Genomic DNA, 26,294 nt, shown 5'->3' on the forward strand with positions numbered 1-26,294 from the left:
CACAACCAGAACCAACAAACGAATGAAAAAAGTTGAAATTTTTCCAACAGCATCCCGTTCCCGGCATCACGGGATGATGAAGTTTTTTGTTGCTGTATTCCTCTTGATTGCACACCATTAGCTGGGCGTTCACTGGTACGATAGTGCGTACCATTGTTTGGGTGCGTTTGGCTTCGAACTCTGACGGAACTGCTGTCTGCTGCCGAAAAATTGCTGTACGCGATGTAAAGTCCACACTTTCTACGGGTGAAGATACAAAAACAGAAATCAGAGCTTTTCGGTTTATCAGTGTTTAATTTCCGCACAAACGAAAGCCACCCAACATTGTGTAAAACCACATATTCTTGTCATCAAACGTAGATTTGAGTTTCAATACTTACCAGATCTTTTACTACTTACCATTTCTGTTAAACACACTTACCATTTCAAGAATGATCAAACTCATCAACATATCCTTTTCTTTCCCCACAAACTACAAGATAAACCAACTCCAGATACGATTCGATTTCAATTTTCATAAATAAATTATAGTTTTGTTTTTATTTCTTACGTTTTTTTGTGGTTGTGAATCTATGCGTTGTTTAAGTTTTCTTTTGAATATTTCCTGCGCCCCCCCTGCGCTAGTGCTTTGTTACCAGATGCAATGCTACTTCAGTGCAATTCGTTCTTCTCAGCTAACCTTTTCACTGTAATTGTTCCGACTTTTCCGAGTTGAATTTATGCTTCCAGATTTGTATGCTGGCACTACGTATGCTGTTTCCTTTGTCTTTTGTATGATTTGCAGAAAAACCCAAAATATCGACTAAAACCATCGCAACGGTTTAAGGGAATATTATTTTTTTGATCAATTTACTTTAAACCGAGACAAGGTGTCGGCGGCGACCCCGCGGGTTCCACCATCGCTAACTAGTAGTATCGAATTAATAGTGTACAATGCGTTTCTGGTTGTTTTTGCTAGTGAAAAACGATCTGACGATCCGGGGTGTTGATGCGTGTGCTCGTGTTTTTACTTTCCCTTGCTATGTACATCGATCGATCGATCGATCGATCGTTCGCGTATGTAAGCTGTTTGTGATGGAGATATTTTTGTTTTGCAGCGAGTATCGGTGATAATTTTGTCTATCAATTTCTTGCATATTCCTACCATTCGGCCAGCTGACTTAGTTTAGGTTTAGTTGTGGTTTTAGTATTTTCAAGTTGGTTTTAATCGTTTAGCTTCCTGTTCACTGTCAGAAGAGTCTTACTTGCCTAAAGAAGAGTGGGGGACGCCATCTCCCCATAAAATATGTACACCGCTCGTTAAATAACCAAACTTCGAACCCCCTTCAAAGCCCTTTTCGTGTAATCGTTGGTTTTGTCTTCTTAACTCACTTAATAATATCCTATGCCTCTTTGTCGTCTGACTTCTTCGCTATGTACACACAGTCTCTGTAATACTTTACGCTCTCAATCCGCTGTGGCAACGCACTCATTCATTCATTCCGCCCCAGTGAGGTATCAAAATGGAAAACAGAAACACAACAAACGTTTGCATCGATGGCGCTGGGGCCATCGGATGCAATGGCGCGGAGGCTTACCCACTCTCGTTCACTCACTCACTCACACACACTCGCTCACCCGAAAGTCCACCAAAATCTGGAAACCTGGAAAATCTCGCTTTGTCTTAGCTTTCTTAGCTTAGCTTCTCTGTATTCACTCTATTCGGTTCGATGTCCACCAGCCCTTCCCTTCCTGAAAACGTTCGAGCATAATCAATTTCTCGTCGAAGGAAAAAGCAAATTAAATACAAGGATTAAAATTCCATTCAACTCGATCAATTGCAGTCGATCTGGAACGGATAGGATGATCGTGAGCGTTTTCCGCTTCAAGCGGCTCACCAACGGACTCGCGCAAGCCCGCAGCCCGCGGGTAATTAATCTGAGTGCGCATCACCCGGTTCCTGCGTGTCACGCAATCCAGCCACGACGGAGAATAATTTTACATTCAATTTTCCCAGTTTCATGGGGGGTATTTTTGAAATCCTTTTACTCGCGCACTGCAGCTAAATGCGTTACGCGAAGGCTCGTTCCATTTCGAGGCTGGTGAAGCGTGAAAAATCAGATTAGAGAGCTCGCCCATCCCGACTGGTGTGCCCCTCGGTGTGCCCTCTGCTCGCTGGCCTACTGTGCCCGTTTCTATGCGCGACCCCGCTCAACCCCAGCGCCTGTTCAAGAAACGATAGATTCTCTAGAAGATTAGAACCCCGGGCACCTTCCCGCTTCTGACTAGAATACTTCTGCCCTTCTCTCTTCCTTTTACGACCACGATTACCTCGCTGCTTCGTTCCTTGGGCATCCCGTCGCTTTAGGGAAAATCGTCATATTTCACTGGTTTTATATGTTCGTCCGACAAGCAGCGTTTCGTTTTCGTTGCATTTTTATGTCCCTTTTATCGCCCTTCCTGCCCGGCTTTCCTTCTATCTCCCAAAAGGCACTGCGTGGATTCAGCACCAGCGCACAAGAACCGTTCGAAATTGCAGGAGTTGCGTGTGAGCGTCTCGCAGGCATCCTTTGTTTTGGTTTCTTCACACTCGTTCGCTCTCTTTCTCTCCCAGACGGCCACATAGTTGCTACGGAAACGTGTTTCCCTTGATGGGAGTTTTGGTTTTATCCCTGGTTTTCTTTTTTGTTCATTACTGTACTGTGGAGTATCTTCTACATTGGAATATTATCTGCGGGAGGCCCTATAATCGCTAATTAGTAACTATCTTTCGTGCGTGCATTGTCCAGCCCTGGTTCGGGCTTGGCTAGGGAACAAGAAGAAGGATTCCCAAAAAAAGGAATTACTAAAACCTAACAACTCAAAGACAAGTCGGGCAGAATTGTCCTTCTCAACAACGTCGCCACGATACTGGCAGTCTTATTCCCCACCCATCTTCCCCGGGCCTTTCATCCCTCACAGACTTTCTCACTCACTCACACTCGATGTCGCGCGATCCCTTTCGATCGATCTCGCGATCCACCACCCGTCCTTACATCTAGCGATAAAAATAATTAACTAACCTGCTGCTCTTAAGTAATCGTTATGCCCACATGGCCTGTGGCAGTCTTCTATCGTTAAAACTGTTGCCCCCCCGACTGTCCGTCCCGAGCGTGCCCGGGTTGTGCTTATCGCTAGGGCTCTTACCGCCACCGCCTCCCACGCCCTCCGGACCGGGCGGCTTGCTCCGGCCGCTGCCGTTGTGATGGTGGTGCGGATGCGGATGCTGGTACGAGAAGTTAGTGGTGCTGGTAGTGCTGGACAGCAGGTTTGGCGCGCAGCCATTGGGCGACCGGTGGCTGCCCTGGAAGTCGTGCTGCGCGGCGGAGGAGATCGAGTGGCTGCCCGAATCGCTGCCGGAACCGCGCGACGACGTGGAAAACTTGGAGCTGGTCGAGGTGCACTCGAACGTTTCGCCGGCGATGCGCTCGCAGCTCGTCGCCGTCGTGTTGTACGTTTCGTGCGTCGTGTCCAGCAGACAGTTGGACGGCACGGCGTACTCGTGCTGCCGGCCGTCTGTCGCCTTCCGCCCGAAGTCCGCCGTCGTGCGCCGCTCGTGGTGGGTCTGGTGGTGCTGGGTGGTGTTGTATTTACAATTGCTAACCGTATCGTAGTTATCACAGTTTCTGGGACAGTTAGGACCGATCGTGGCGTAACTGTGGTGTTGGGGCCCATCGAGCCGCGTGCTGGCCACCGACGGACCCAGCGTGGACGGCCGGCCGGGCGTGTTGTAGTCGTTGCCGGCCGTCGCGTAGATGTTGATCGCCGACCGCTTGTTCAGACAGTTGCTCTTCTTCACGTGCGGCAGCGCGATGCGCAGCTTCTGCCAAAACTTCTTGTCGTCCCACTCGATGCAGGTGTTGGTGCGCAGGTACAGCCGCATGTCGGCGTCCAGGTCGCGCTGCGGCAGATCGCCGTACAGGATGATGATCAGCTTCCGGCGCCGCTTCAGCACCTCGTGGATCGCTCCCTTGAACTCGAACCGCGTCCACTCGTTGTACAGGAAGCTCTTCGATAGGACGAGGATGGCACGCTTCGAGCTCTCGACCGCCTCGACGATCGTGTCCGCCAGATACGCGTTCGCGTTCAGATCGCGATAGTGCAGACACAGCCGGAAGCCGATATCGTTTTCGAGCGTCGAGGTCAAAATTTGACTCACAAAGTGTTCGTCTTGCAGTGAGTAGGTGATGTACGCATCGTACAGCCGATCCTTATCGTACTCGTTCACGAACGTGCCCGATTTGTAGCACAGGCCCGAGTGGACCCACACCTTCAGCTCCTTGCGATAGCAGAAAATGCCAAAGATTAGCCCGAAAAAGCCCACAAATGCGCACGTCGCGACCAGGAGCAGCGGCAACATGTCCTCTATTTCCTGCCGATGCACGATCGAGGACATTCCCTCGCGGAAGGTGCACTTGGTTCCGTTGTCACGCAGAATGCTGGTGGCGTTGTTGTAGCTGCACGAGATCTCGTTAGCGTCCACAATCTTATCCGCGTTCGATTGCAGGTAACTACGCAGCTTGTTCACGAACCCACAGTCACACGTCCACAGGTTGTTGGCGAGGGCAATTTCCACCAGATACGGATTTGCGGACAGCTGCCACACCTCGAAGCTGGTGATGCGATTGCCATCCAACCGCAGCACTTCCAGCTTGCGCAGCTCGGCAAACGTGTGATCCTCGATGTACGCAATGCGGTTACCTTGCAGATACAGTTCGCGCAAACTTTCCAGAGCGGAAAACTCGTGCCCGTACAGCTTGCGGATGGCGTTGTTTTCCAGGTGCAGAATCGTCAGCCGCCGCAACCCGATGAAGGTCGTGTTGTAGATGGCCTCGATGTTGGAATGATTGGCGTACAGCACACGCAAATTCTTCCGCCCGATAAAGCTGTGTCCGGACAGCTCGACCAGATTGTTGCCGTCGATGTACACCTCGGTCGTGTCCATTGGGATGTTGTTGGGAATGTCGGTGTAGCCCGCTGCCGAACACTCGACTATGTTCGTCGACCAGCTGTTATCGTGGTAGCAGGCGCAGTTGTTCGGGCATGTCATCTCGCAATCGCACGCATCAAACTCGCAACAGTGGCACAGGGCGAAGCAGTGCGTGTTGTAGCTGCACAGGAAATGCTTCGGTTCGGCCTCGATCAGCGGAATGTAGGAGCGCTCTCGGTTGTACATCAGCTTGCAGTACACCGTCTCGATGTCGTTGATCGTCGGGTACTGGCGAGACGTCACGTGGTTGATCTTCTGCAGCCAGTCGATGTTACAATCGCACACGAACGGATTGCCACCGATGTAAAACTCCGGAATTTGCTTGTCCTCCGGTACGGGCTGCAGTCGAAGCGCCTTAATGTCTAGACTGGTCAGCTGATTCGCGTACAGATCGACCCGCGTCAGGTTTGTCTTGTGCGTGAAGCAGTGCGGCTCCACGTGCACGATCAGGTTGTCGTTCAGGAACAGGAACTCGATACTGTTCGGAATGGTGGCCGGAGTTACGCGCGTCAACCGATTGAAGCTTGCATCGAGCGTTTGCAGGTGCAGCTGGTTGTCCAAGCCGTACCGGTTGGTCAGCTCGGTAAGCTCGTTGCGGTGCAGATCCAACCACTGTAGGTGGGGTGGGATATGGGAGTAGTCAAAGTGTTCCAGCTTGTTGTCTGAGATGTTAAGCCACACCAGATTGGGCATGCTAGTGAACAGTCCATCAATGTCGGACAGCAAATTTCCGTCCAATCGAATGGCCTGCACACTAACCGCCGGTTCGAACGCTCCCTTCTCGATGTACGAAATTTTGTTGCGTGCCACGTTCAGAATCTGCAGGCTCGGCAGATCTTTGAATGCTTTACGTGTAATATTTTCAATGTTGTTGCTTATCAGCCGCAGACCGTACAGATTGTTCATACCACGGAAGCCCGGCTCCTCAATGACACTGATGGAGTTTTCGCCCAAATCGACAGTCCGCAGCAATCGCATGTCTTTCAGCGCGAGTGGGACCTGCGTCAGTTCGTTACCATTGAGGTTGAGATCCTGCAGCGAGCTGCAGTTACGGAACGCCTCTGGATGTACGCCGGTGAGGGCGTTGTTGTCCAGCGAGAGCAGCGACAGGGCATACAAACCGTTCAGAGAGTAGGCGTCCAGGTACTTTAGCTTGTTGTGGGATAGCAGTAGCGTATGAAGATTGTTCATCGGGGAGAACGTGTCTGCCGCTATGATTTCCAGCTGATTGTGACGCAGGTTCAAAATCTGCAGCGTGTACAAATCGGAAAAGATTTCCGACTCGAGCTTGGTAATCTTGTTGCTAGCCAGATTGAGCAGCACCAGCCGGATGAGACCCGCAAATGTATCGCGGTTCACCCAGGCCGATGTCAGCTGGTTCTGTGACAGATCCAGCGCTTGCAGCTGCTCCAGTTTGGAGAAAAGTCCTGGCGAAAGCACACTGATCGAGTTGTTTTGCAGGTAAATCTCCTGTATCGACTGAGCTGGATCGCGGAACAGATCCGTGGGAAGCGCCACGAGCTTGTTAGAGCTCAAATCAAGGATCTGAAGCTCCTTCAACCCACTCAGCGCCTTGTCGCCCACCATAGAGATCTCGTTGTCGTGGATTTTTAGCATCTTTAACCGCTTCAGCATCCCGAAACCGGCGGCCGGAAGCAGCACAAAATGGTTCCGTGACACATCCAGATCCTCCAAGTCAAGGGCACAACTCACAGGAGGAGCAACCGAGCCAGAACTGTTCGTTTTGTGCCCCTCCGACTCCACCTCGTCCTTCACTCCCTTTTCACGGAAGCCCAGATCGTTCACGTCCTGCAACCGGTTCGAGCTGATGTTCAGCGATCGCAAACCACTGAGCGAGCAGAACAAATGATCCGGAAGCGACCAAATGTTGTTCGTGCTCAGATCGAGCACCTCCAGGTTGCGCGTTTGCCCGAAAGCGTCCGCCTCAATCTCCAGGTTCAGCTCGGGCCAGGCGATGTTGTGCGTGCGCAGCGTAAAGTTGCGCAGATCGCCCAACCCGGCCAGCACCGTGCTGGAGAACTTGGCGATCTTGCAGAACTCGAGCGAGAGCGCCTTCAGCCGCGCCAGATGGACGAACGAGTTGGGCAGCAGCTTGCTCCGCGCCATGATCGCCTCATTGCAGAGGATCGAGAGGGCGGCCGTATGCTCGGCCGGAATCACACTGAAGTTCGTGTTGTCAAATTCACTGTTCACTGTGCGCAGATTGCACGCCAGGTCGACCTCGTTGCCGGGCAGGATGCGGTACTTGCAGTCGTCCGGCGCATCGTAGCGCAGGTTGCCGCCGGGTTCGCTGCCCGCACCCGCCGGATGGTAGTACCGGGACGACTCGGCCGAATCGTACTGCAAACTGTAGTTCACCTGCACCGACACCAGCAGTAGCAGGGCCGGCAGCAGTAGCTCGCAACGACTCATGCTGCCGCTTTCGTTGCTGCTGGTCGTCACGCAATACAACGCTCGCACAAGCTGCCACGTACTTTTGTACACATAAAAACGCAATTTTTCTCTTCCAAACGCGCGCGCACACACACACACACACGGACACTCACGCACACACCGTTCGCTTCTTTGCAACTGTAATCCACACAAGGATTTTTTTCTTCTTTTTTTCTATTCGGCACACACTGTTGAACACATTCGCTGGCGCACAGCTCAGCTACCGTCGTCGGCACAAATTGCCCGCGGGAAAACTTCTCTGCAGCCTTAGGTGCGGATTTGCCGATGAATGCGGAGGGTAAAGCTAAGCACGAATCAACAACAATTCCTCCTCGCTACTAAACCGTGGTAACATAAACGCACACCGAAACGCTAACCATCGCCAAACGAGCACTGCTGGGGAAACTTAAAATTCATAACAACGCTCTTCGTTTACATCGAGCATACACTCACAAACTCTCAAACACACACGCGCACAGGGCAATCACTTCTTGTTCGAAACTCTATCTACATCCTTTCCAGCCTCATCTGCACTCACTTCGGGTGGAACTTTCGATAATGCGCCTAACTTTTCACACCGTGCACGTCAATCTGTGGAACTGGCCGATTCGTTTCAATTCACGCCACAAACACTCTCGCTCGCTCGACAGTCCTCTAGCTCCGTGTTCTCGATATTGATTCAATTCTTGCGTGTTCGAGCGCGCGTACTCGCGGTTCTAGTCGTACGTCCGCACGCGTTGCTTGCTCTGTTTGTACTGACGAACTATGTTCACAGCGGTTGCGGCTATGCTCACCGTTTTCTCACCGACTATGCTGGCCACGCCGTACGCGCGTACCGTTCGGCTGTGAACGCCTGCAGAGCCGACCGGCACCCGAACGGTTCCGAACGCTCCAGCTCACCTCAGATGGTTATGCTTTTGCTGTTATGCTGCTCTTGGGTCGTAGCATATTCACCACACTCGCACACCAGCACACAGCCATCCACTGGTGTCTTCTCGCTTCAACTTGTGCGCGCTTTTCGGGTCGTGTGAAAGGGAAGTGCAATATTTTCCGCCACCGTTTACACCGCTTCTAATGATGTCCTATGGGAGTGTTTCGGTCATAGGAATCCCACCACTGCTCTGCAGTAGCAGCATCAGTTGCCGGACGGTTGAAATGGCTTTTTTTTTCAAGGTCCTATTGCTTTCCGCTCCACGCAATAATCCTCATCTGGGGCACACGCTCCTTGCGCTCTAATTTTAATTACTGCAACGGAAGAAGTCCTGCAAGGAATGAAAAGTAAGGGAAAAGGTAAATCCAACGCATCAGAACGCAACACTGGGAATATTTTGTTTTTTTTTTGTGTTTTCATCGGTACGGGGGAATCACTCGGGAACGATTGCCGGGGATGGGCTTAACTATAGTTTCCATTCTAGCGAGACGAAAACTGCCTGAAAGTATTGCGGATGGGAGATTTTTTTTCCTGTAGCACACAAGTGTACGTGCGCAGCAGAAAAAAAACAACAACCATCACCATTCATACTCATTTCACACAAACGAAAGAGAAACGGTTTTTAAATTATCCGGTGCCGATTGATACTGCTTTCCGTCCCCGAGGGCACTTGAACGAGCGTACCGAAAGGTATTGTGGTAGAAACTGCATCTTAAATCGAGCATACTTTTGCAGTCAAATGATTTCCGTTTGAGTTTGCTCTCTGTCTCTTCCCTCCGTTTGCTTTTGCTGCTTTCCTATTTTGCAAAAGGGTTCCTTCCGTCGCGATCGGTGATGGAGAAAAAAAACAGCAGAAATATCCCAGCATCGAATGGAAATTTGCATTCATTCCAGTGAACGGTGACACACCATCCGCATAAAGAGACCACATTCGGCGCTGTTCCACGCCACAATCATTTGTGAAATGAACGTTACACGTGAGCATCTCGAATTAATCCACCTGCAACGCATACGACCGCGGAACAGGGAAGCAAGGCTTATCCTGTCGCTTGGTCACACCAGACCGATGACCGTTCGGTTCGATGCATTCGCCGTACCACCGGGGCACCGGCGATGGGGCGATAGTGGCGAAGCGAGTGTAATTTAAAATTCTTAATCAGCTCGCCACCCGTTTGTCCCGGCGTATCGGCGGACAATTCATCACCCAGGTTGCATACCTGGTGCCCATAATCCGGCCCCTGCACTCTGTTTGCGTCACCTGAATCCGGATCAGATCGAAACCGAAATAAGCGACGGGTGTGTGTCCGCTTTTCCACCGATAAAGTGCACTTAAATCAAAATCTCATTAAAATTACATTAATTGTCCAATCGCATTCGCAAACTGACCAGCTGCACAGCGCACTCAGCATCCGGATTTCCGGATGCTCCTTGCCATCCTCATCATCATGCGGAAAACATAACCTCAAATCGATGTAATTCGCCGACTCGGCCTGAAATGACGAGCGATCCGTCGCTTTCGTCGCATCTGGTACGGCCGACCCGGTGGACCATTGCAATCAATTGATTTTCATTCGGCAACTTTGACATTGTCCTCTACGGCCTCTCTAGGGGGGTCTAGGGGTGGTCGTAATGTTTGATGAGTAAAATAAATACGACCAACTCACTGCAGTCAAGCCGCGTCGCGTACACCGGACCGCGAACGTTGTTTGCGATCAGGCGGGGAGGGAAAAACAAAAACGTGTCTAGAAACGCGTTGACCCACACGCCGATGACGCTCAAATTTTACGCATCACAAACAATTTGCCCCCCGGCCATAATAAACATCATCATAATCATAAAGGGAGACCCAGCCCGACCCAGCCCCAGCTAGCCATTCCCATTCCCCACCGGTGTCGGTCTGGGTCACATCGGCGGTACGTTGTTGCGTGACACGATTGTTAGGGAGTATGGGCATTTGCTCCCCAAAGAGCCCTTGCTGGCTCGATTCAATTGGTCGCCGAAAACGATTCAATACAATCCGGCCGTCCCGAGTCGGAGCGTGTGTGGCGGTAGATAGACGAGCTTGAATGTCCTTTTTTGAAAGCTTTAGCACAGCAGCCAGTCAGTATGACCTGTTGTGAGGCGTAGCTAGACCGTTCGTGTCGCATTATTGAAGAGGCTTTTGAATTTGATCGATCTATTATACATTGCTAATAGCACGAGAGGGTCGAGAGAATCAATCACTTTTTGCATAATTCATTTCCACTTCCTAATTTTAGCTACTACATAAAAAAAATCTACTGATCCTATGAATATTTTAAATTTTTGGTTTGAATTTCTATCGAAACACATGGTGTGGAAATATGTGAACGAAACTCTAGGCTAGGAGCTCTACCCAACACATATGCGATTTAATTTGAACGATTATCACAAAACATGTGGGAAACGCCCGAAAACTCGCACCGACATACCACGGTTGAGTCATGGTGCGCAACCTTCGGCTAGATTGTAAAAACTTTCTCCACATTACTCCGAACAAATTCTCGTGGAAAAAGGGTCCTCCCGGTGATTGACACTCAAATACCCCAAATCAATCAGCCATTCTGTACAAACCTTCGTCCGCCCACCTTGCGTCATGTCGTCGAAAGATTCTCCCAGTGTGGCATCAAGCAGGAAAAAACTTCATCTAACAGATTGGAAAGCTTAATAGAACATCACGGGGAGTTTTTTTTCTGTCTGTCTGTTGTTGCTGCAGCTCCTTCCTCCTGCATTCTCCTGTTAAGTTTTGTTTTTGCGTCAAACCAGAACATAATGCCCGAGAACGGTTTGAGTTTGCCGTATCGCTTTGTGGACGTTAAATCATCCATTTATGAGCAGTGTAGAATCCACCAGCACCACCAGCAACAGTGAGAGGGAAAGCAAACTGCCCCGAAAGTGGTCCCCGACCCGAGCGATCACGTAAAGTGTCAATCACTTGGGATTTAGTTTTGTTTTCGTTCGGCTACTCCGAGCTGGACGGGACGGGACGGGACGAAACCCTAGGACCCTTTACCCTTCGGAGTCATACATTATGGGGACGATTTTCAAACCGCACTACCACTGCCAGCGGCCCATCGTTTGTGGCCATGATTGGAGGAAATTTGCACTCTTAAAGATGAGATTTTGACACCCTAGCTCAACCAACACACATTTCGGTTGCCGTTCAAGGGTCCCGGGGATCACCGTTGCTGTAACTAATTTAATAACCGACAGCTACCCGCATAGCTTCATTCTAACCTTGTTAAGCTCAATCAACTGGAAGCAGATCGTGGTGTTAGACAAAGTGAACGTATGTGTGTGTTTGTGTGTGCTAAAGAGAGCAAACGAAAAAAGCAAACAAACTCCATTATGGTTACTGACCCGCAACTGAACGAGCATGTAAATTTACTGGCCACCCCGATTGCCCAACCCTTTCGTGCTGCGGAAGGTTATGGCAATTAATCAGAGCGCGGAGTGCGGATTATCAGTTTATCGGAAACGGAAACCGAACCGGGACAAGTAGGCGAAGATTACGTCACAAAAAGGTAACAGTCAGTGTGTATGTTTTTTTACCCCCACACGAGAGCAGCACTGCAGTGCCATCATTAAAAGCATAATCAAGCGGTCAAAGATTGCACGATCATGCACAGCGCCACGGACGTTTGTCGTTGCCATTAAGCGTAATGAGCACACGCATGATTTCGCCTCCTTGCGATACTGTCGCTGTCCTGCCCGGTTGTCTGGCACGATACGGTAACGACACGCTTGTTGGTGTTTTATCGTTATTTGCTGCCATTTATCACCAGGAATGCTTTACCATTTTCCGACCTCGTGCTAGCGGTGGTGCCCATTACTTGCCCGAGAACCTCCTCCAGCTCATGCATCATTTGCAGCGGATGGAATCGTGTCACACTAGCGAGCGTGAGCGGGCGTGTGCTTGCGGTGTGTCACAGAGATTTCTTTCATAATCATAATTTGGACCATTTTTTGTTGCTACCCCGTATGTTGTACTTCTTTCTCGACCAGGCGCTGGCGCTTCGCCGGACGCGTGCGTACGAATGGTGTGCCGCGTTTTGAGAAAACCCCGTCCCATGTGCAGCAACAAAAAATTGTACATTTCCTCGAAATGTGTTCGAAAATATCATATTTATCTGCAATTTGCATAAATTACCTTCTGCCAGCGTTTACCTTCGGCATGCGGCAGCGTTCACCTAGCGCGTGGAATTTATTTTTGGACGATTCCATTTTCATCCGACGATTCCGACGCGCGTCTCGTTTCGCTCGAGTCCTCTCTTGAGCCCTCTCGTCTTGAGTGTAGCAGTCCCTAATGCCATTGCCAGATAACCAGAGTGCCATAACCGATGAGTAGGTGATTTAATGAAGACATTACTATCAATCGCTTATTGCTTCACGAGAAGGAGCGGTTTTCTCTTTCCTCGCTCCTGCCAGCTCATGAGGAATCATAATCGAGAGCACTTCTCGATTGCCGGCGTGACGACGACGATGCAGCTACGGCATCAGCAGAACGGCTTCAGCAATTCGTTGGAATCTCTTTGATATGGTGATACGGTTAGAGGAATCCCTGGGCACGCGCTTTCGTTCATTAAATTCATAGATCAATTCTCACTCCATAAACGCTGAAAGGTGAACCCATCCCGAAACAGATTTAATGCACACCGCCGCAACCTGATTGATGCCGCACGCCGGGAAGGTCTTTGAAAGGCATTCGCCGCGCCTCGCACATTCATTTATCGGTGGATTGCACATTTTTGGACCATAGCGCACAAAGAAAGCATGATAAGGTTACTTATGAGATTGCATTGCGCGTCGATGTTTGCTTTCGCATCAGCATGTTTCACTATTTTAGCCCGTGCGCCCCCCCCCCCAGTTTGCCATCGGCTCTCCCGCGTCATATTCCATTATTCACCACTATCTTTGCTTGTGCCTGTTCGGGCATTTTATTTAATTTATGTTTAACTCCATTGTGTTCCCTGCTACACGTGATGCACTTTTTTTTCGTTTTCGCTCCATTCGCGCCATCCCAACAATCCCGGGCACGGGTATGTTGCCAACACCGCCAAACGCCAAATTCATTTGCATTACGTTCAATTTTAAATGTGCAAAAGAGGACCGGCACCGGACCGCCGAGTTGGCTCCTGTGTCCCCTGCCTTGGGATGCTGTACAGAATGCGAATAAAATTGAAACTCAGTGTTAAATGAAACGCTGCAAAACACACCACCGAACAGCGAAAGCAACAAACTGGCTCACGTTGGCCAGCATTCATCTCTTCCCAGGCGTGCACAAGGGACGCCGCTATCCCCGTTCGCGTGACCTCAACCTCTAGCTACCCGGTCGCGCGCGCACACACACACACACACACACACACAGCACACATTGCATTGGATAATGACCGCGGAAAATGAAATAAAAATTCACTGATAAAACAGTGCAAACGAAACGGGAGCGTGCAACAACACAAAAAATGTGCTGGTGCCAAAGAAATAAAAGTAACGCTGCGGACCCGCGGGCCAATCTACATGACCGCCCGCCCTGTCCCCCCTCTCCGTGCTGGCGGGCTCTAGATAGTGAACAACACACAAATGGAGCGACGCTTGCAAAAACAATACATAGACGCTTAAATGCACTTCTGCACTGCCCAGCACAAAGCTCGGTAACAATCACGAACCTAGCGTGCTCCAGTCCCCTCCTCCGCTATGGTTTCACCACCCACCACCGGTAGATGCGCTATCCTATCTTTTGTGCCCTTTATGGCGCGCAGCATGTTGCAACTGTGGCCGAATTCTCCCATTCTCTCGACCCCGCGTAAACTGTCAAAATGGTTCGTATTAATTTTGCATGTAAAATATTTTGTAAAATTTCACGAAATCACACTGTCATGTACCGTTTATATCTCCTGCCCGAGCATGCAACTGTCCGCGCCCTCACCACATTCGCCATCGCGCCGTACGGGGGATGTTGGAAAATGTTCCGTTTTAAAAATTAATGACCACAGCCTCGTTTGTCGTCCGGAAAGCGCAATAAAACATTCGCAAGGTACCGCGAAGCGAGTGGGACAGTGTTGGCGGTGGGAAAATCAATTTATTTTCCACCATCTCCACGACACGCGCAGCTCTCTCCTTGTGCCGGCGCGTACATTCAATCAATGTTAAAGCAATTAAACGATAAATTTTTGATTCCAAACGACAACAACGACAATTTTTGTGTGCGATGCGCGGCGCCGCACCGTTACGTTCCATCTTCTGCGAAAATCCGTGACCGTTGCGGGCCTTTTTCCATTGGGAGGCTTCGGCAAAAAAAAATGGGGATGACAAAACAAAAGAAACTGAAATCCGTAACCATCCCTTCGTCTGACGAAATTGGAGCTTTTGACGTGAAGCTTCTGCCATAGAAGGAGCCCCTGGGGTGGGCGAATCATTTTGCTCATTCTTAAAAACATTGTTCCGACTCTTCCGCCCATCGTCCTTGTCGTTGTCGTTCCTGTTTGATGTCTTCTCTTTTCGCATCTTTCGCTTCGCTACGGTAATGACAATAACTCATAATCAAAGAACGATAAGTCAAATTTATTTGTCTCCTGTTACATCGGCGGCGTGACGATGCTGGGTTGTTTAGTGAACCAGTTCCGAGGTAAGGATAGTCGGCATCCGAAAAGGCTCCTTAAGTGCCCGTACCGTGTTGGAATGCAAAATTTGGCCAACATTAATCATAAATCAACTCCATCTCGGGGACACTGGGAGACACTTTCATTCTCTCGCAGGGTTTTTTTACATGCTTTTGCTCCTTCATGGTACGGATGTATAAATTACACCGGTCAAGAAGGGAAAACATAAAATCTTGGAAAAGAATATAAAATAAAAGAGCTTTTTTCTCTGAATTTCACAAACAGTTATGTTTATGTTTTGAAAACCAAATCATGCTGGATTGAACCAGAATGCTTAGAAACAAATATTAACGAAATAAATCCCTTGACAAGTGATCTTTCGCTTCTCCTCATCTTCATCAATCACGTATCGACGAGCCCATCTCAAGCCAGCAAGAGAGAATGTCTTTGCATCGTTATCAGTTTAACATTGATGTGAAAACTACACTTTCCATTTAATTAATTTCCCTACCTGTAATTGAGTTAATTATCCAAGACCAGATCTGCGTCGGAGTAGAGCCGCACCAGCACGAATTGCAGTGGGTGGAAACCAACCGGCAACTATACAATCGTTTTCCACGTTCTGTGGTTTGTGCTGCGAGCAAACCGATAGCAAGCCTCCCTTCTTTGCCTAACGATTCATCGTGCGGAAAAGTTTCCGCTCTCTTCAGCTCCCACTCCCACAGGCGTATGGGAAACTTGATACCGGGCGGTGTAAGAGAGCGAACGACATCGATTAAAGTTTGTCGATTGTTGACATCGGCAATATTTTGCGGCAACGGAAGGCTTCATGGAATTCTCATCAACTCGCTTGCCGCTGAATGCCGCCCGCAAGGCATGGGTTGGTTTGTAATCGGTGGTACGGGGCCACGAATTGCGATACTATGCGGACCGCAACCCGACAGGTCTCGGTAGGACTTGTCAAACAAACCCGGGAACACGGGACGACGCCCTCGAGGGTTCGCCGGGAAATCAACCTTTAATAGCCGGTTTTATAGCGGCGTTGAGTACGGCGATGCTGACTGCGATTCACAGTACACAGGCCCACTGGTACAGGTGTTAAAGCAATCATAGGCACTTTAAAATATTAATACCCCGCTGTAATTAAGTAAGGCCAATGGTGATAGCCCACACACGACCCACTTCGCTGGCGTGTGGATGTGCTAGAACCGAAGGACGCACGGTTAAAAACTACTGATTACACCAACCAAGTGTGGTGCGTGTTAATTGGGTCCTTAATTAAAGTTCCTTCGAAAAATGGGGTAAAATAATTCGAGACTTCGTTAAAGATTTCCCAAAAGCATTATCAGTGCGCCAAGTGCCGAAACCGAAATATGATAGCGCTGCTGGTAGGGTGGGATGGAACGGGAACGGATTCTTCTACCGGCTTGGGTTGTAGGGTTTACCGAATGGTCCAAGCGGCTGCCGCCTGCGAACTTCCAGCACTTGCATTTGAGCTTGTGCTTCAGTAAATTTAACTTACAAATTTCCCCAAATGTTCATGATGCTCCCAACCTAGACCCAACAGTCGAAAGACAAACCACAGCCGGAGTAGTGCCTGCGGGGTGTGCTGTAGAATTTCGTAAGCCGCTTTACCAACCCACCGCCCCGGTACGATACGATGTAAGCAGCTGCAACCAGTAATGCACCCTAAATTGCATATGCTTATTTGTGAACCACTTTACCGGATCTGGCATAGTTAGCAAGGGCCGGCAGACGACGCGCATGCATCTGCACCCGGGAGTGCAAACGGAAGAAAGGGAGATTGCAATGAGAAGAATCGATGGAATGGAATTTGTAGCCGCAGCCGTTCTGGAGCGCTTTGTGGAGCATAAAAGTTTATCCATCCACCTCCGTCACGTCCACGCTCGTTGCATGCTCCCCCAAGCTGACTAGCTGGCTAAAAGTTGCAATGTGGCATGATTTACTACTAACCACTCCAAAAACTTGGCGAATTCACATCGAAGTCGTCTGCCTCGCTCTCTCGGCTCGGGCTTTTCCGCAGAGAAAAACAGGAGAAACAGAACCGCTCAGACTCGCCCACACCCACACACGTACGCGTTGGTGTGCCGGAAGTGTAGGAATTTATGGACAGTGAAAAATAATTTCACCGAAATACGCCACCAAGCGAGTTATGCGCTTGAGCTCCATCCAGTACAGGGCCAGCGCGCTTAGTTGTGGGTGACATCGTTGTACGTAGCTGCGGCGAGGAAGAACAATGGCGTTGAGGAGGAGGGGGGGAGTTCTATTGCCCCGACCGATCTCGCGTTGCGTGCCCTTACTGTCCTTGATGCCCTTGCTCGAACCCACGCAGTCCGGGATGCAGAACAGAGGGAAAACGATTTTCCCAAACCGAAACGTGCCCGCTTACGCCTTTCCCTCGCTGCTGACCGGCGAAGCCTTCCCATCGAAAAAGGAAAGTTGACCGAATATTTCATTATGTTTATTGTTTTCCAACCGACCTATTCTCGCTGGCTCCTCGCTCGCTGATGGGCTTATATGGGTATTGGCGAAGGCCGTTCGCAGGACACAGACCGTCGTCCCGGAGGAGGAATGCTTGCTTGGGGGGGGGGGGCTTTTGGGGGAAAGGGCACGAAAGACAACGAAAGCGAGTAATCACACTGAGGGAAAGGGGGACTAGGGTGTACTGAGAACGACGTAAGCATTTGCCAGAGAAGTCACGCAGGCGTCGGTGCTAGCACGCTTTCCACGCTTGCCGTGGAGCCTAAGGGGTCGGTTGGGGGTTGGACGCAAAGGATGAACGAACGAAGACAGCGCTGCGAAGCAACCGGTATAGCGTGCGGCTATGTCTGATGGCACGAAAACCAATTCCAGCAGCAGTCGAGGCGGTGTTGTACTTGTTTGTCCTACATTTAGTCTAACCGAACCCTCTTCACTCTCTGTGTGTATGCGCCCATAAAACGAACGACCGTACGGCCGAACGAGCGAACGAGCAAGCAAACAACGGAGAAAAACCAACGCCACCCGACTTTTGCGCTTACTTCTTGGCTTCCGTGACGTTCTTATCGGGGGGAGCTTCTCCTCGATGCTTTCAAATTAAAGCAGCTATTTGATGAGGTTGATTATTTTTGGGTTCTATGTTTTTTTTTATCTCAACTTTGCAAAAGGGTTGAGTGCTCGCAGCATTACATTCATCTTTAAACGCTACTGCGTATCGATGGTTTCCTTGGCTTAAAAGAGGGGAATCGTGCATTTTTATATTTAACACCACAAGCTAGGCAACGTAATTTGGTACAAACCGTTCTTGTGCTAAATTAAAGTTCTGCCTGATGAGCCCGCTGGCAAGTTGACCATCCCTGCCCCGTACTGTGAAAGACATTGCTGCTCACCCTCATGCTCACCAGTGGTGAATTTTATGTTCATTGCTCACTGCTCACATGCTCACCACAGCGCCTGTCAGTGTGGTGGTGAAAACATGACATTTGATTGCTGACAACACACACACACACACACTGCCAGCAACAGTGTGTGGCAGAGGCAGCATAAACGACGGGGCCTGCCGAGGCCGTATGCTGGCCGTTGTTTACGAACGCTCGCAACGTTCTTACCCGAGAGCAACGCGCCACTTGCCGGTCGGTCGGCGTACAAGCGATTGCATAACCAGCTTAGCGTGTTTAGCATAATGCTGGCATTGATGCGCTTCCACCGCGCGCGCTTGGGCATGGCACGGCGTGTCAGAAATTGTGTCATGCTCGGCTTCTTCGCTGCCAGAATCAACAGAGAGAAAGTAAAAAAACAACAACGGTGCGAGAGAGTGAGCGAGCCGCATGGAGCAACCGACAGGCGAAATTCTTCGCAAATATACTGACTCCATGCCGACATTCCGCCGAAAACCAAAAAAACCCTTGTCAAACGAAGGCGCGTCTCCTGGCGTTGGCAGAAGCAAAATACACACACGTACACACATGCACACACACATATACTGCCAATGTCAGGCATTTCTCGCTAGGCTCTCGAGAGCAGTGGCTGAATATTTTAATGTCGAAAGTTTTCCGTCTCCCAGCAGATATTAGAATTTCAGACACGTCATTGATGTTGAGTCAAAAGTGTTCCAATTAAGACACACACACACACAGCTCTTCACGCGCCCACACGTGCCCACTGCACGTTTCCCGCCATCCTTGGCAGTGTGTAGCTTTTCCCGCTTCCCTCTGCTCGGCGTACTGAGAGGGACGGGCGTGGACTAATAGCCTAACCGAATTAGGAGCCACCGTTGCCAGAGAGCTGCCGGAGAGCCTCGCCGGAGGTTTTGGTAGCCAAACCAACAAACTTAGTACACTCAACGACACCTTAGGATGTCATAAAATTTGCTCTTCTGCACAACAAACAAACCGTGGTGGAGGGCGACCGCGTCGAAGGGAGCAGCAGGCATGCAAGAACTCACCTCAACGGTGGGCCCACAGTTGCTGCGCCGCCAAACGTGCAGCATGTTATGCAAAAGCCACAACATCCGAAAAACTGTCTACTTTCAGAGCAGGAAAAGTTTTCGGCAGCGGGTCGTGCACTGTCACACAATTAGAGGGTCTAATATGCTTAGAAATTATTGCCTCAAGTTTTACACATCATATTCATGAGTGCAAATATCGCTGCTGCAAATGTGCCGCTCTCGCTCCGCGGTACCGAGGACGTTCGGGGGCAATGATTTCAGAAGAAATTTTAAAGATATCCTGAGTTTGTGTAACTTACTGTACACTTGGCACATACAATTCCACCACCAAGGCAAACCGTTTGAAATGCACTTTGTACACAGATACTAGTTTGTTCCGACAGTTTGCATTATTTCCACTCGCAAATGGTAGTGCAAACGCGATCCCAACGACTCAGCACCAGCTCAACTACTACGTCCCTATTGGCCCACGGAAATGAAGTGCTGTGGAATGTTCATTTCTTTCTGGGTACGGTACGGTCCACGGCCCTCGGCACGGGCAACTCCTGACCAACGACGGCTTGTTTTACCGAAAATATGTGCACTGGCAGTTTGTTAGTAAACTTCCGAACAAATTGCCAGAGTTTCGTGTACGATCTTGCACTGGCAGTACCCTCGCTTGCTCCGGCCTTCTCTCTTTTCTCCGAATTGCCCCCACACGCGCTGTCACATGAAACGAACCATTTTTGCGTGTTTGTACGCTGTGCCTTTGTGTGTGAAGGTATGTGGCAGTGGTTGGCAAAATACTAGCGAGCAGGCCAAACATTTCATCTCATCTCGAGTGTTATTATTGTTAGTCAGCATGTTTTCAAACAACGACCAGCCGGGGTGACGCCACGCTCCCGGCTACCCAGCATGCGCCGCCTACACATTGGACGCCGATGCTTGGGAAAGTTATCTCACTTTTCCGACACTCGCAGCATCGCCGCACTTGCCACTCTCCCTCTCCGCGTTCCTCTCCCTCGCTTGCAAGCGCACACACCCTCTAGAAACGCGAACCACCCAGTGGCGGTGTCTGGAAAATTCGTATCTTTGACAACGTGCCGCTGATAAGAATCCCATCCAACTCGTCCCGTTTGCTTTCCCTGTTCTACTCTCTCACTCTCGCTTCCTATCTCTCTTTCTCTCTCTCTCTCTCACACACACACACGTACACAGCACTTTTGACGGTTTGTGCCTGTCGCTGGCTTCGACTCGGTGCCGTCAAAAAGTCAAAAGTCTTTCTCGCTTTCTGCCCTGTTCTTTTATGTATATCTCTCTCTCTCTCTCTCTGTCCCTGTTTGACTCGGTCCAACTTTCCACCCTGCACTTTTGCGCATCACACGCCCTTGCGTATGTGAACTGAATGTCGCGCACTCGTACGCGAAGACGTATGGGGGAAAAGGGCCAAACTTTACCTTTACCGTATCGCTACAAGACACTACGGCCGAGCGCAACCAGCAGCGAGCAAAAGTTTGATAAAATTATAAAGATGCCAAAAATTATTATTGTTATTATTATTATCATGGGCTCTTTATTGAAGCCATCCTTATTTGTATCATTTGCTTCGGGCACGCGAGAGACGATCAAGGCGATCAGGTCGCGTACGACCCACACTTCTCATTGCGAACCACCACCACCATCATCATCACCATCGTCATCATGAGACCGTTTCATCTCTTTTCAACTCGAAATGATACGATTCGAAACTTTACTCCCACCGCAAAGCACCGAGCGATAAAAAAGCAAAATCGAGCAAACTGCTGCTCCTGTTGAGAAAATTGTGAACTTTTCTGCCTGCCCTTCCCCCTTTGCGGGAGCAAATGGTGGAGGATAATTTTCCAAGCGAATTAAGAAGAAGCTTTTGAGCTTGCTTCGCTTTTTTTTCTTCTCTTCTGGTTCGGCTCATTCATTCCTTTTCAACATTATTTTCATCCTTCCGTCATGGCACGTTCCGCCGCCCGCTCAGCGTGTCGCCCGAAATTCAAGGCAAAATCAATATTCAAACCAAATGAAAATTCATTGTGGCGATAAAACTTTCACCGAGCTCAGGCCAGCGAAATCATCGGATCGGTATCGTGTCGGAGTGAGCGGGAAGCAATTGGTGACGCAACGAGAGGCTGGCTGCTGGTGGTTGTGGATGACTCTCGGATTTCCCAAACTTGCGATAAATTTTTGCCACCGCGACCTGCCGTCTGCATGCCATGGCACACAGTGTGTGTGTATGTGACCCTGCAGACCACCATTGCAATGGCGCACTTGGAAAACTGCGTCCACTGGCACTGGCACAGTCCAGGTTGCCGCCGCTGCTGGTAGGGAATTTATGCTTTGCAGCGGGATGACAACTTAATGGCACTCCAGTTGCCGTATGAGATAAAAATTTCCTCTCAACTGCGGCTCTTTTCGGCGTCAGCGGTAAGATAAATATGTACCGCCAGCCTGGACCGTGTGCGTGTGTGTGTGTCGGGGCAGCGAATAATAGCAGCGAGATAGCACCGAGGGTCAACGCACCAGATGGTCAGCAAATCAGGCAGAGGAGGAAACAAAAAAGGAAATGTCAGGAAATTTCACATCGTAGAGCTGGCGGAGTGGGCAAGGGCACCGAATGGCACCGTGTGGCTTTCGGCCTTAATTTTCCACCAATAGTCATTAGTGTGGGGTTTGAGAAGGTCACGCAATGCTGTAAAATGGCTAATTAGCCGGACCATCTTAAAGGGAATGAAAGGCCCGTACCGATAGGCGTGTGATGTGATGCAAAAAAGTAACATTAAATTTCGCTTCCGTTCCATGATTTCGTGTACTCCGCAGCACACAGCGCACTGCACCGGGCACAAGTGCAGTCAACATATTGATTAACGATGGTCAGAATAATGTCACACCCTTTGTCAGGCAGCATGATGCATACACATTACACTCCCGCTTCGCCGATGATGATGAGTTTTCAATAGCAAGTCAAGCAAGCGGAGAGTAAAAAAAGACTCCTGCCTCAATCATGGCAAAACGCATCGCCCGTTCCCCTGTCCCTCGTCACATGACGCCTAGAACAGTTTTTGTGCACCGTTGCACAAACAATTTACAAGCTCTCAATCACTTTCGCCCGCTTCCTCGCGCACCGGCTTGCCATCGGTCTGACCCGTCTGACAACCGCTCTTGTTTGAACAACTGTCATTACCAGCTCGGCACACGTGGACTGCACCACCCAGATGCAAAAACTCGGTCCCTGCCCATACCGGACACATAATTAGTGCCAATCAATGCGATCGCCATTCCGCACACACCGCACCAAGCGCGCCATCGAGGGGTGTCATAATAGGCAGGACAGCATCCGACACGTTCCCTCCGGGCGGACCCTCCGTTAATGTGTTCGCACTCTCTGCTTGTGTGCGCACTCCAGTGTCCCTCACCCTACTGCTAGCTAAACTCGGCGCAAATCCAATGTGCCGCAAACACCAACCGAACACCGACTGTTATTATTTGATTGCGATTTATCGATAAAAATTAATATTTGATTTATGCTGATTTGTGCCTGCGCTGAAGGTTAGCCCGATTCCGTTTATCGCCCACAGTCGGAGTGGTAGAGTTGTGTTTTGCCTCTATTTTCTAACCAAACAACACTGAGCGACGGCACTGAATGGGACTTTCCAGCGGCGAGTGGTACATGTGTTTTCCTCCTTATTTATCCACCGTGCATGCTGCAACGCGCAGCAAATACAATTATAGCACGGTCTAATCGAATCGAATTCTTCACACCACCCAGATCCGCTTACAACGTTCGTCTGAATTTTGTTGCGCTTAAGAGAGATACCTCTGGCACTGCAACACTCTTTGCGCAAAAGTACGCACGAGCGACGATCGATTGAAGCGATCGATCGATATCGGTTTGCACCGCTCTCGTCTAACGATGGAAAGCCGGGTTTGAATTTAATAAACATCAACATAAATTTCAATCTCTAAATAGCGTCCCATAAATTGAATCCGCGAAATCCGTGCACAAATCCACACGGACACCCCTCGGCCGTCACTGCGGGAAATTACGCAGCAATTCAAACTCCAACTATGCTACAACACATTCTTGCGAAATCTAAGAAATGAGATACAGGGAAAGCTGAATAAGGTTGCTCTCTTTACGTATCGGGAAAATTGCAGAAAACCGCGACACACGCACGTTTGGTGGTGGAATTATTCTGCCAGCATCATGCCGCTCGAGCGCTCAATTGTAACAAGAGGTAGAAATAGCTAATCTACAGCATCACCACAAATTCAGCCACAAACGAAAGAGAAGAAAGAAAAAAACGCGACATAAAAACTCTGTCAATTCAGATTCAATTTTCACCCATCGTGACCGCCCAATGCCGGCGCCGAATAGCGCACTGTCGCACGCGTTCCGATTCATTGCTTACGCTCCCCCGGCAGCCTTGACGCGCGACCTGCAAGGTGTCGTCATCTTATGCATCGCCCACAAGATTCGCGCGATTCGAGAGGTCTCGATGAAAGATTGAATACTGCCGCAGAAAGAAAATCCGAAAAATGAGGCATCGCTAACGCTTTGTGCACGATGGGAGTGAAAGATTTCCATCCGCCCTTCCCCACTCGAAAACACACAAACACACACAATGCACAGCCAGGCACAGCCAGGACAACTTTTGACTCACACAGGCACCGTCGACGGTGCGGTTGTTTTTGTTGACTTTGACGATAAATCGATTTCGATCCGCGCGGCTCAGCAAACTCTCGCCAAACCTGATCCACGGAATGTGTCGCTTTTCGCGGTCGTCAAAGTAAGCTTATTGAGCGTGCACCAATGGGGCGTCTGAGGTGTAAGTAAGTAGCTCCTTGAACAGCGGCATACCACCGTTCGCCATGCTGTCGCCTATTGGCGTGATTCGCGATGGGAATGGAAAAACATTTTTCGCACAATCAGTGCGCTCAACCATCCTGACTCCCGGGCCAAGTCCCAGCGGAAATGAAGCGAGATATTTTGCAAATTTTGTTTTGCGTTCAATTGGCTTAGTTTTGGCACTTGGCAATTTGCTTGATCGTCCTTCAAAAAAGTCCCTCTAACAACGAAAATCGAGAAAGAGAAAGAGAGAAAGAAAGAGAAAGAGAGAGTGAGCGATTGGAGAGAAAGGGAGAGTGATGATAAAATTGATCCAAAGTTTCCCCTTAACCATAAAATTAATAAACGCAAATGTATGTTTACATAAGTTCTGAATTGAAAAGAGCAGCTATACATCGTAAGCATCGATAATAAGCACTCTCGTCCTCGTTCCGGATCGATTCCACACTTCATTCACATAATTTAACCCAATTCATAACAAGATTTGCTCCGACACTCTAATGCATAGCGAATCCTGCCGGCATGATACGACCCCTAGCGGCAACATGCTGACACGCTCAAACGACTACACAGCTATCTAAGCCCGGGATAGTTCTTCCCGCCATCGGCCGTAACGTAGCAGCATCAACGAGCAGGACATTCCTCGAGATCAGTCGAAAGCTGCTGCAGCATGATGGCAGCATCTCCTATGTGCATCGGGCGACTTGAAAGAGGGAAAAATAGCAAAGATAAATAACGTCACCGGGCCGTATCGTCCTCGCGCGAGGATGCAGCCCCATCGCCGTAGTTCCTAGCGACTGTCAAAGGTTTCGCTTTAAGCCGACGGTAGTGGAGTGCGAGAAAAAAGTGATAGTGCAAATATTTGATATACTTTATGCACAAGCTCGCTGCCGTCTCCATCACATATCCTACATTTTCCTTTCAGAAGGAAAGTGCGATGGAGAGAGAAAGATAGATGGAGAGAGAAAGCTAGATAGAGATAGCCGTTGGCCGCGTGCTCTGTTGACATGATTTTCCGTTAATCTGCCTGTCCTATAAATTGCGCCGGTCGACCTAATAAATAAAGCGATCCAACTTTCTGCGCTTCCGCATGACGACCCGAGTGGATGGCGATGGATGCAATAGTTGGCCGCAAATGACCCCTCCTCATTGGGGCGCACAGGCACGGATCAAGCACACAGATACGTTCGTACGGTCAATCTCTGTGGCACAGGATGTAGCGGGCCAGTGGACGGAAAAAAGTCGCGCACACACACACACACACACACACACACACACACACACACACACACACACACACACACACAGAGAGACAGGTCGGCAACGTTAATGTAGAATGAGATCAAGCCGCTCGCAGCATCATCGGCCATGGCAAGGAGAAAATAAGTCACCCTGGAATCTGGAACCGCAGGATAGGAGGGAGGGGGTGGGATATTCTGGGTGAAAGGAAGCAAAAGCAGCGATGCAGGAGCTACGAGGACAAGGATTTAATTCCACTGATTGCCGGCAGAGTTTAGCGCCGTGTGATGCAGCGGGAAAGAATTTGCAGAAAAAAAAGAACGGGAGATACTCCCACCGCCTCCGAGTGGCCTGACAGGGAATATTAAATCCGTTAATGATGAGAGGCCTCCTTTCAGTTCAGTTCCTCAGCATTCAACTGCAATAAATGAAGTGGATTATACTGAAACCTTTTTGAACACGGACACGGGTAGGGATGGTAAAAGAGAATAAGTTATTATCACTATTTAGCGCAAGAAGCGTTCTACATTGCAGTATCCACTTTAAGGAAGGGTCATTCTTTTCATCAGTGCTTAAACCAATGATATGTCCCGGGTTTGCTGAAGAGATTTAAGTAGCTAAAGGGATTTGATCAAAAGGAGAAACGAACAGAAAGCACTAGGTTCTCATACATTTTTAAGCACACTTTTCTGGCAAATGCTTCATTTAGCTAAATTACAAAACTATTATCCATCCGTCTCTTA

General features: G+C 49.5%; 1 protein-coding gene across 1 annotated transcript in view; it reads right to left on the reverse strand.

Moving 5' to 3' along the window:
* Positions 1-513: 513 nt before the first annotated feature.
* Positions 514-26,294, reverse strand: part of LOC120956757 (toll-like receptor 6) — a 47,218-nt gene continuing 21,437 nt past the window's right edge. The window contains exon 2 of the mRNA XM_040378479.2: positions 514-8,724. Within this exon, the coding sequence (XP_040234413.2) occupies positions 3,062-7,441 (4,380 nt within the window). The 5' untranslated portion in view covers positions 7,442-8,724 and the 3' untranslated portion in view covers positions 514-3,061. The remainder of the gene's footprint in view (positions 8,725-26,294) is intronic.

Source organism: Anopheles coluzzii, chromosome 3 (assembly GCF_943734685.1).
Source record: "Anopheles coluzzii chromosome 3, AcolN3, whole genome shotgun sequence".
Classification (NCBI taxonomy): Eukaryota; Metazoa; Arthropoda; class Insecta; order Diptera; family Culicidae; genus Anopheles; species Anopheles coluzzii.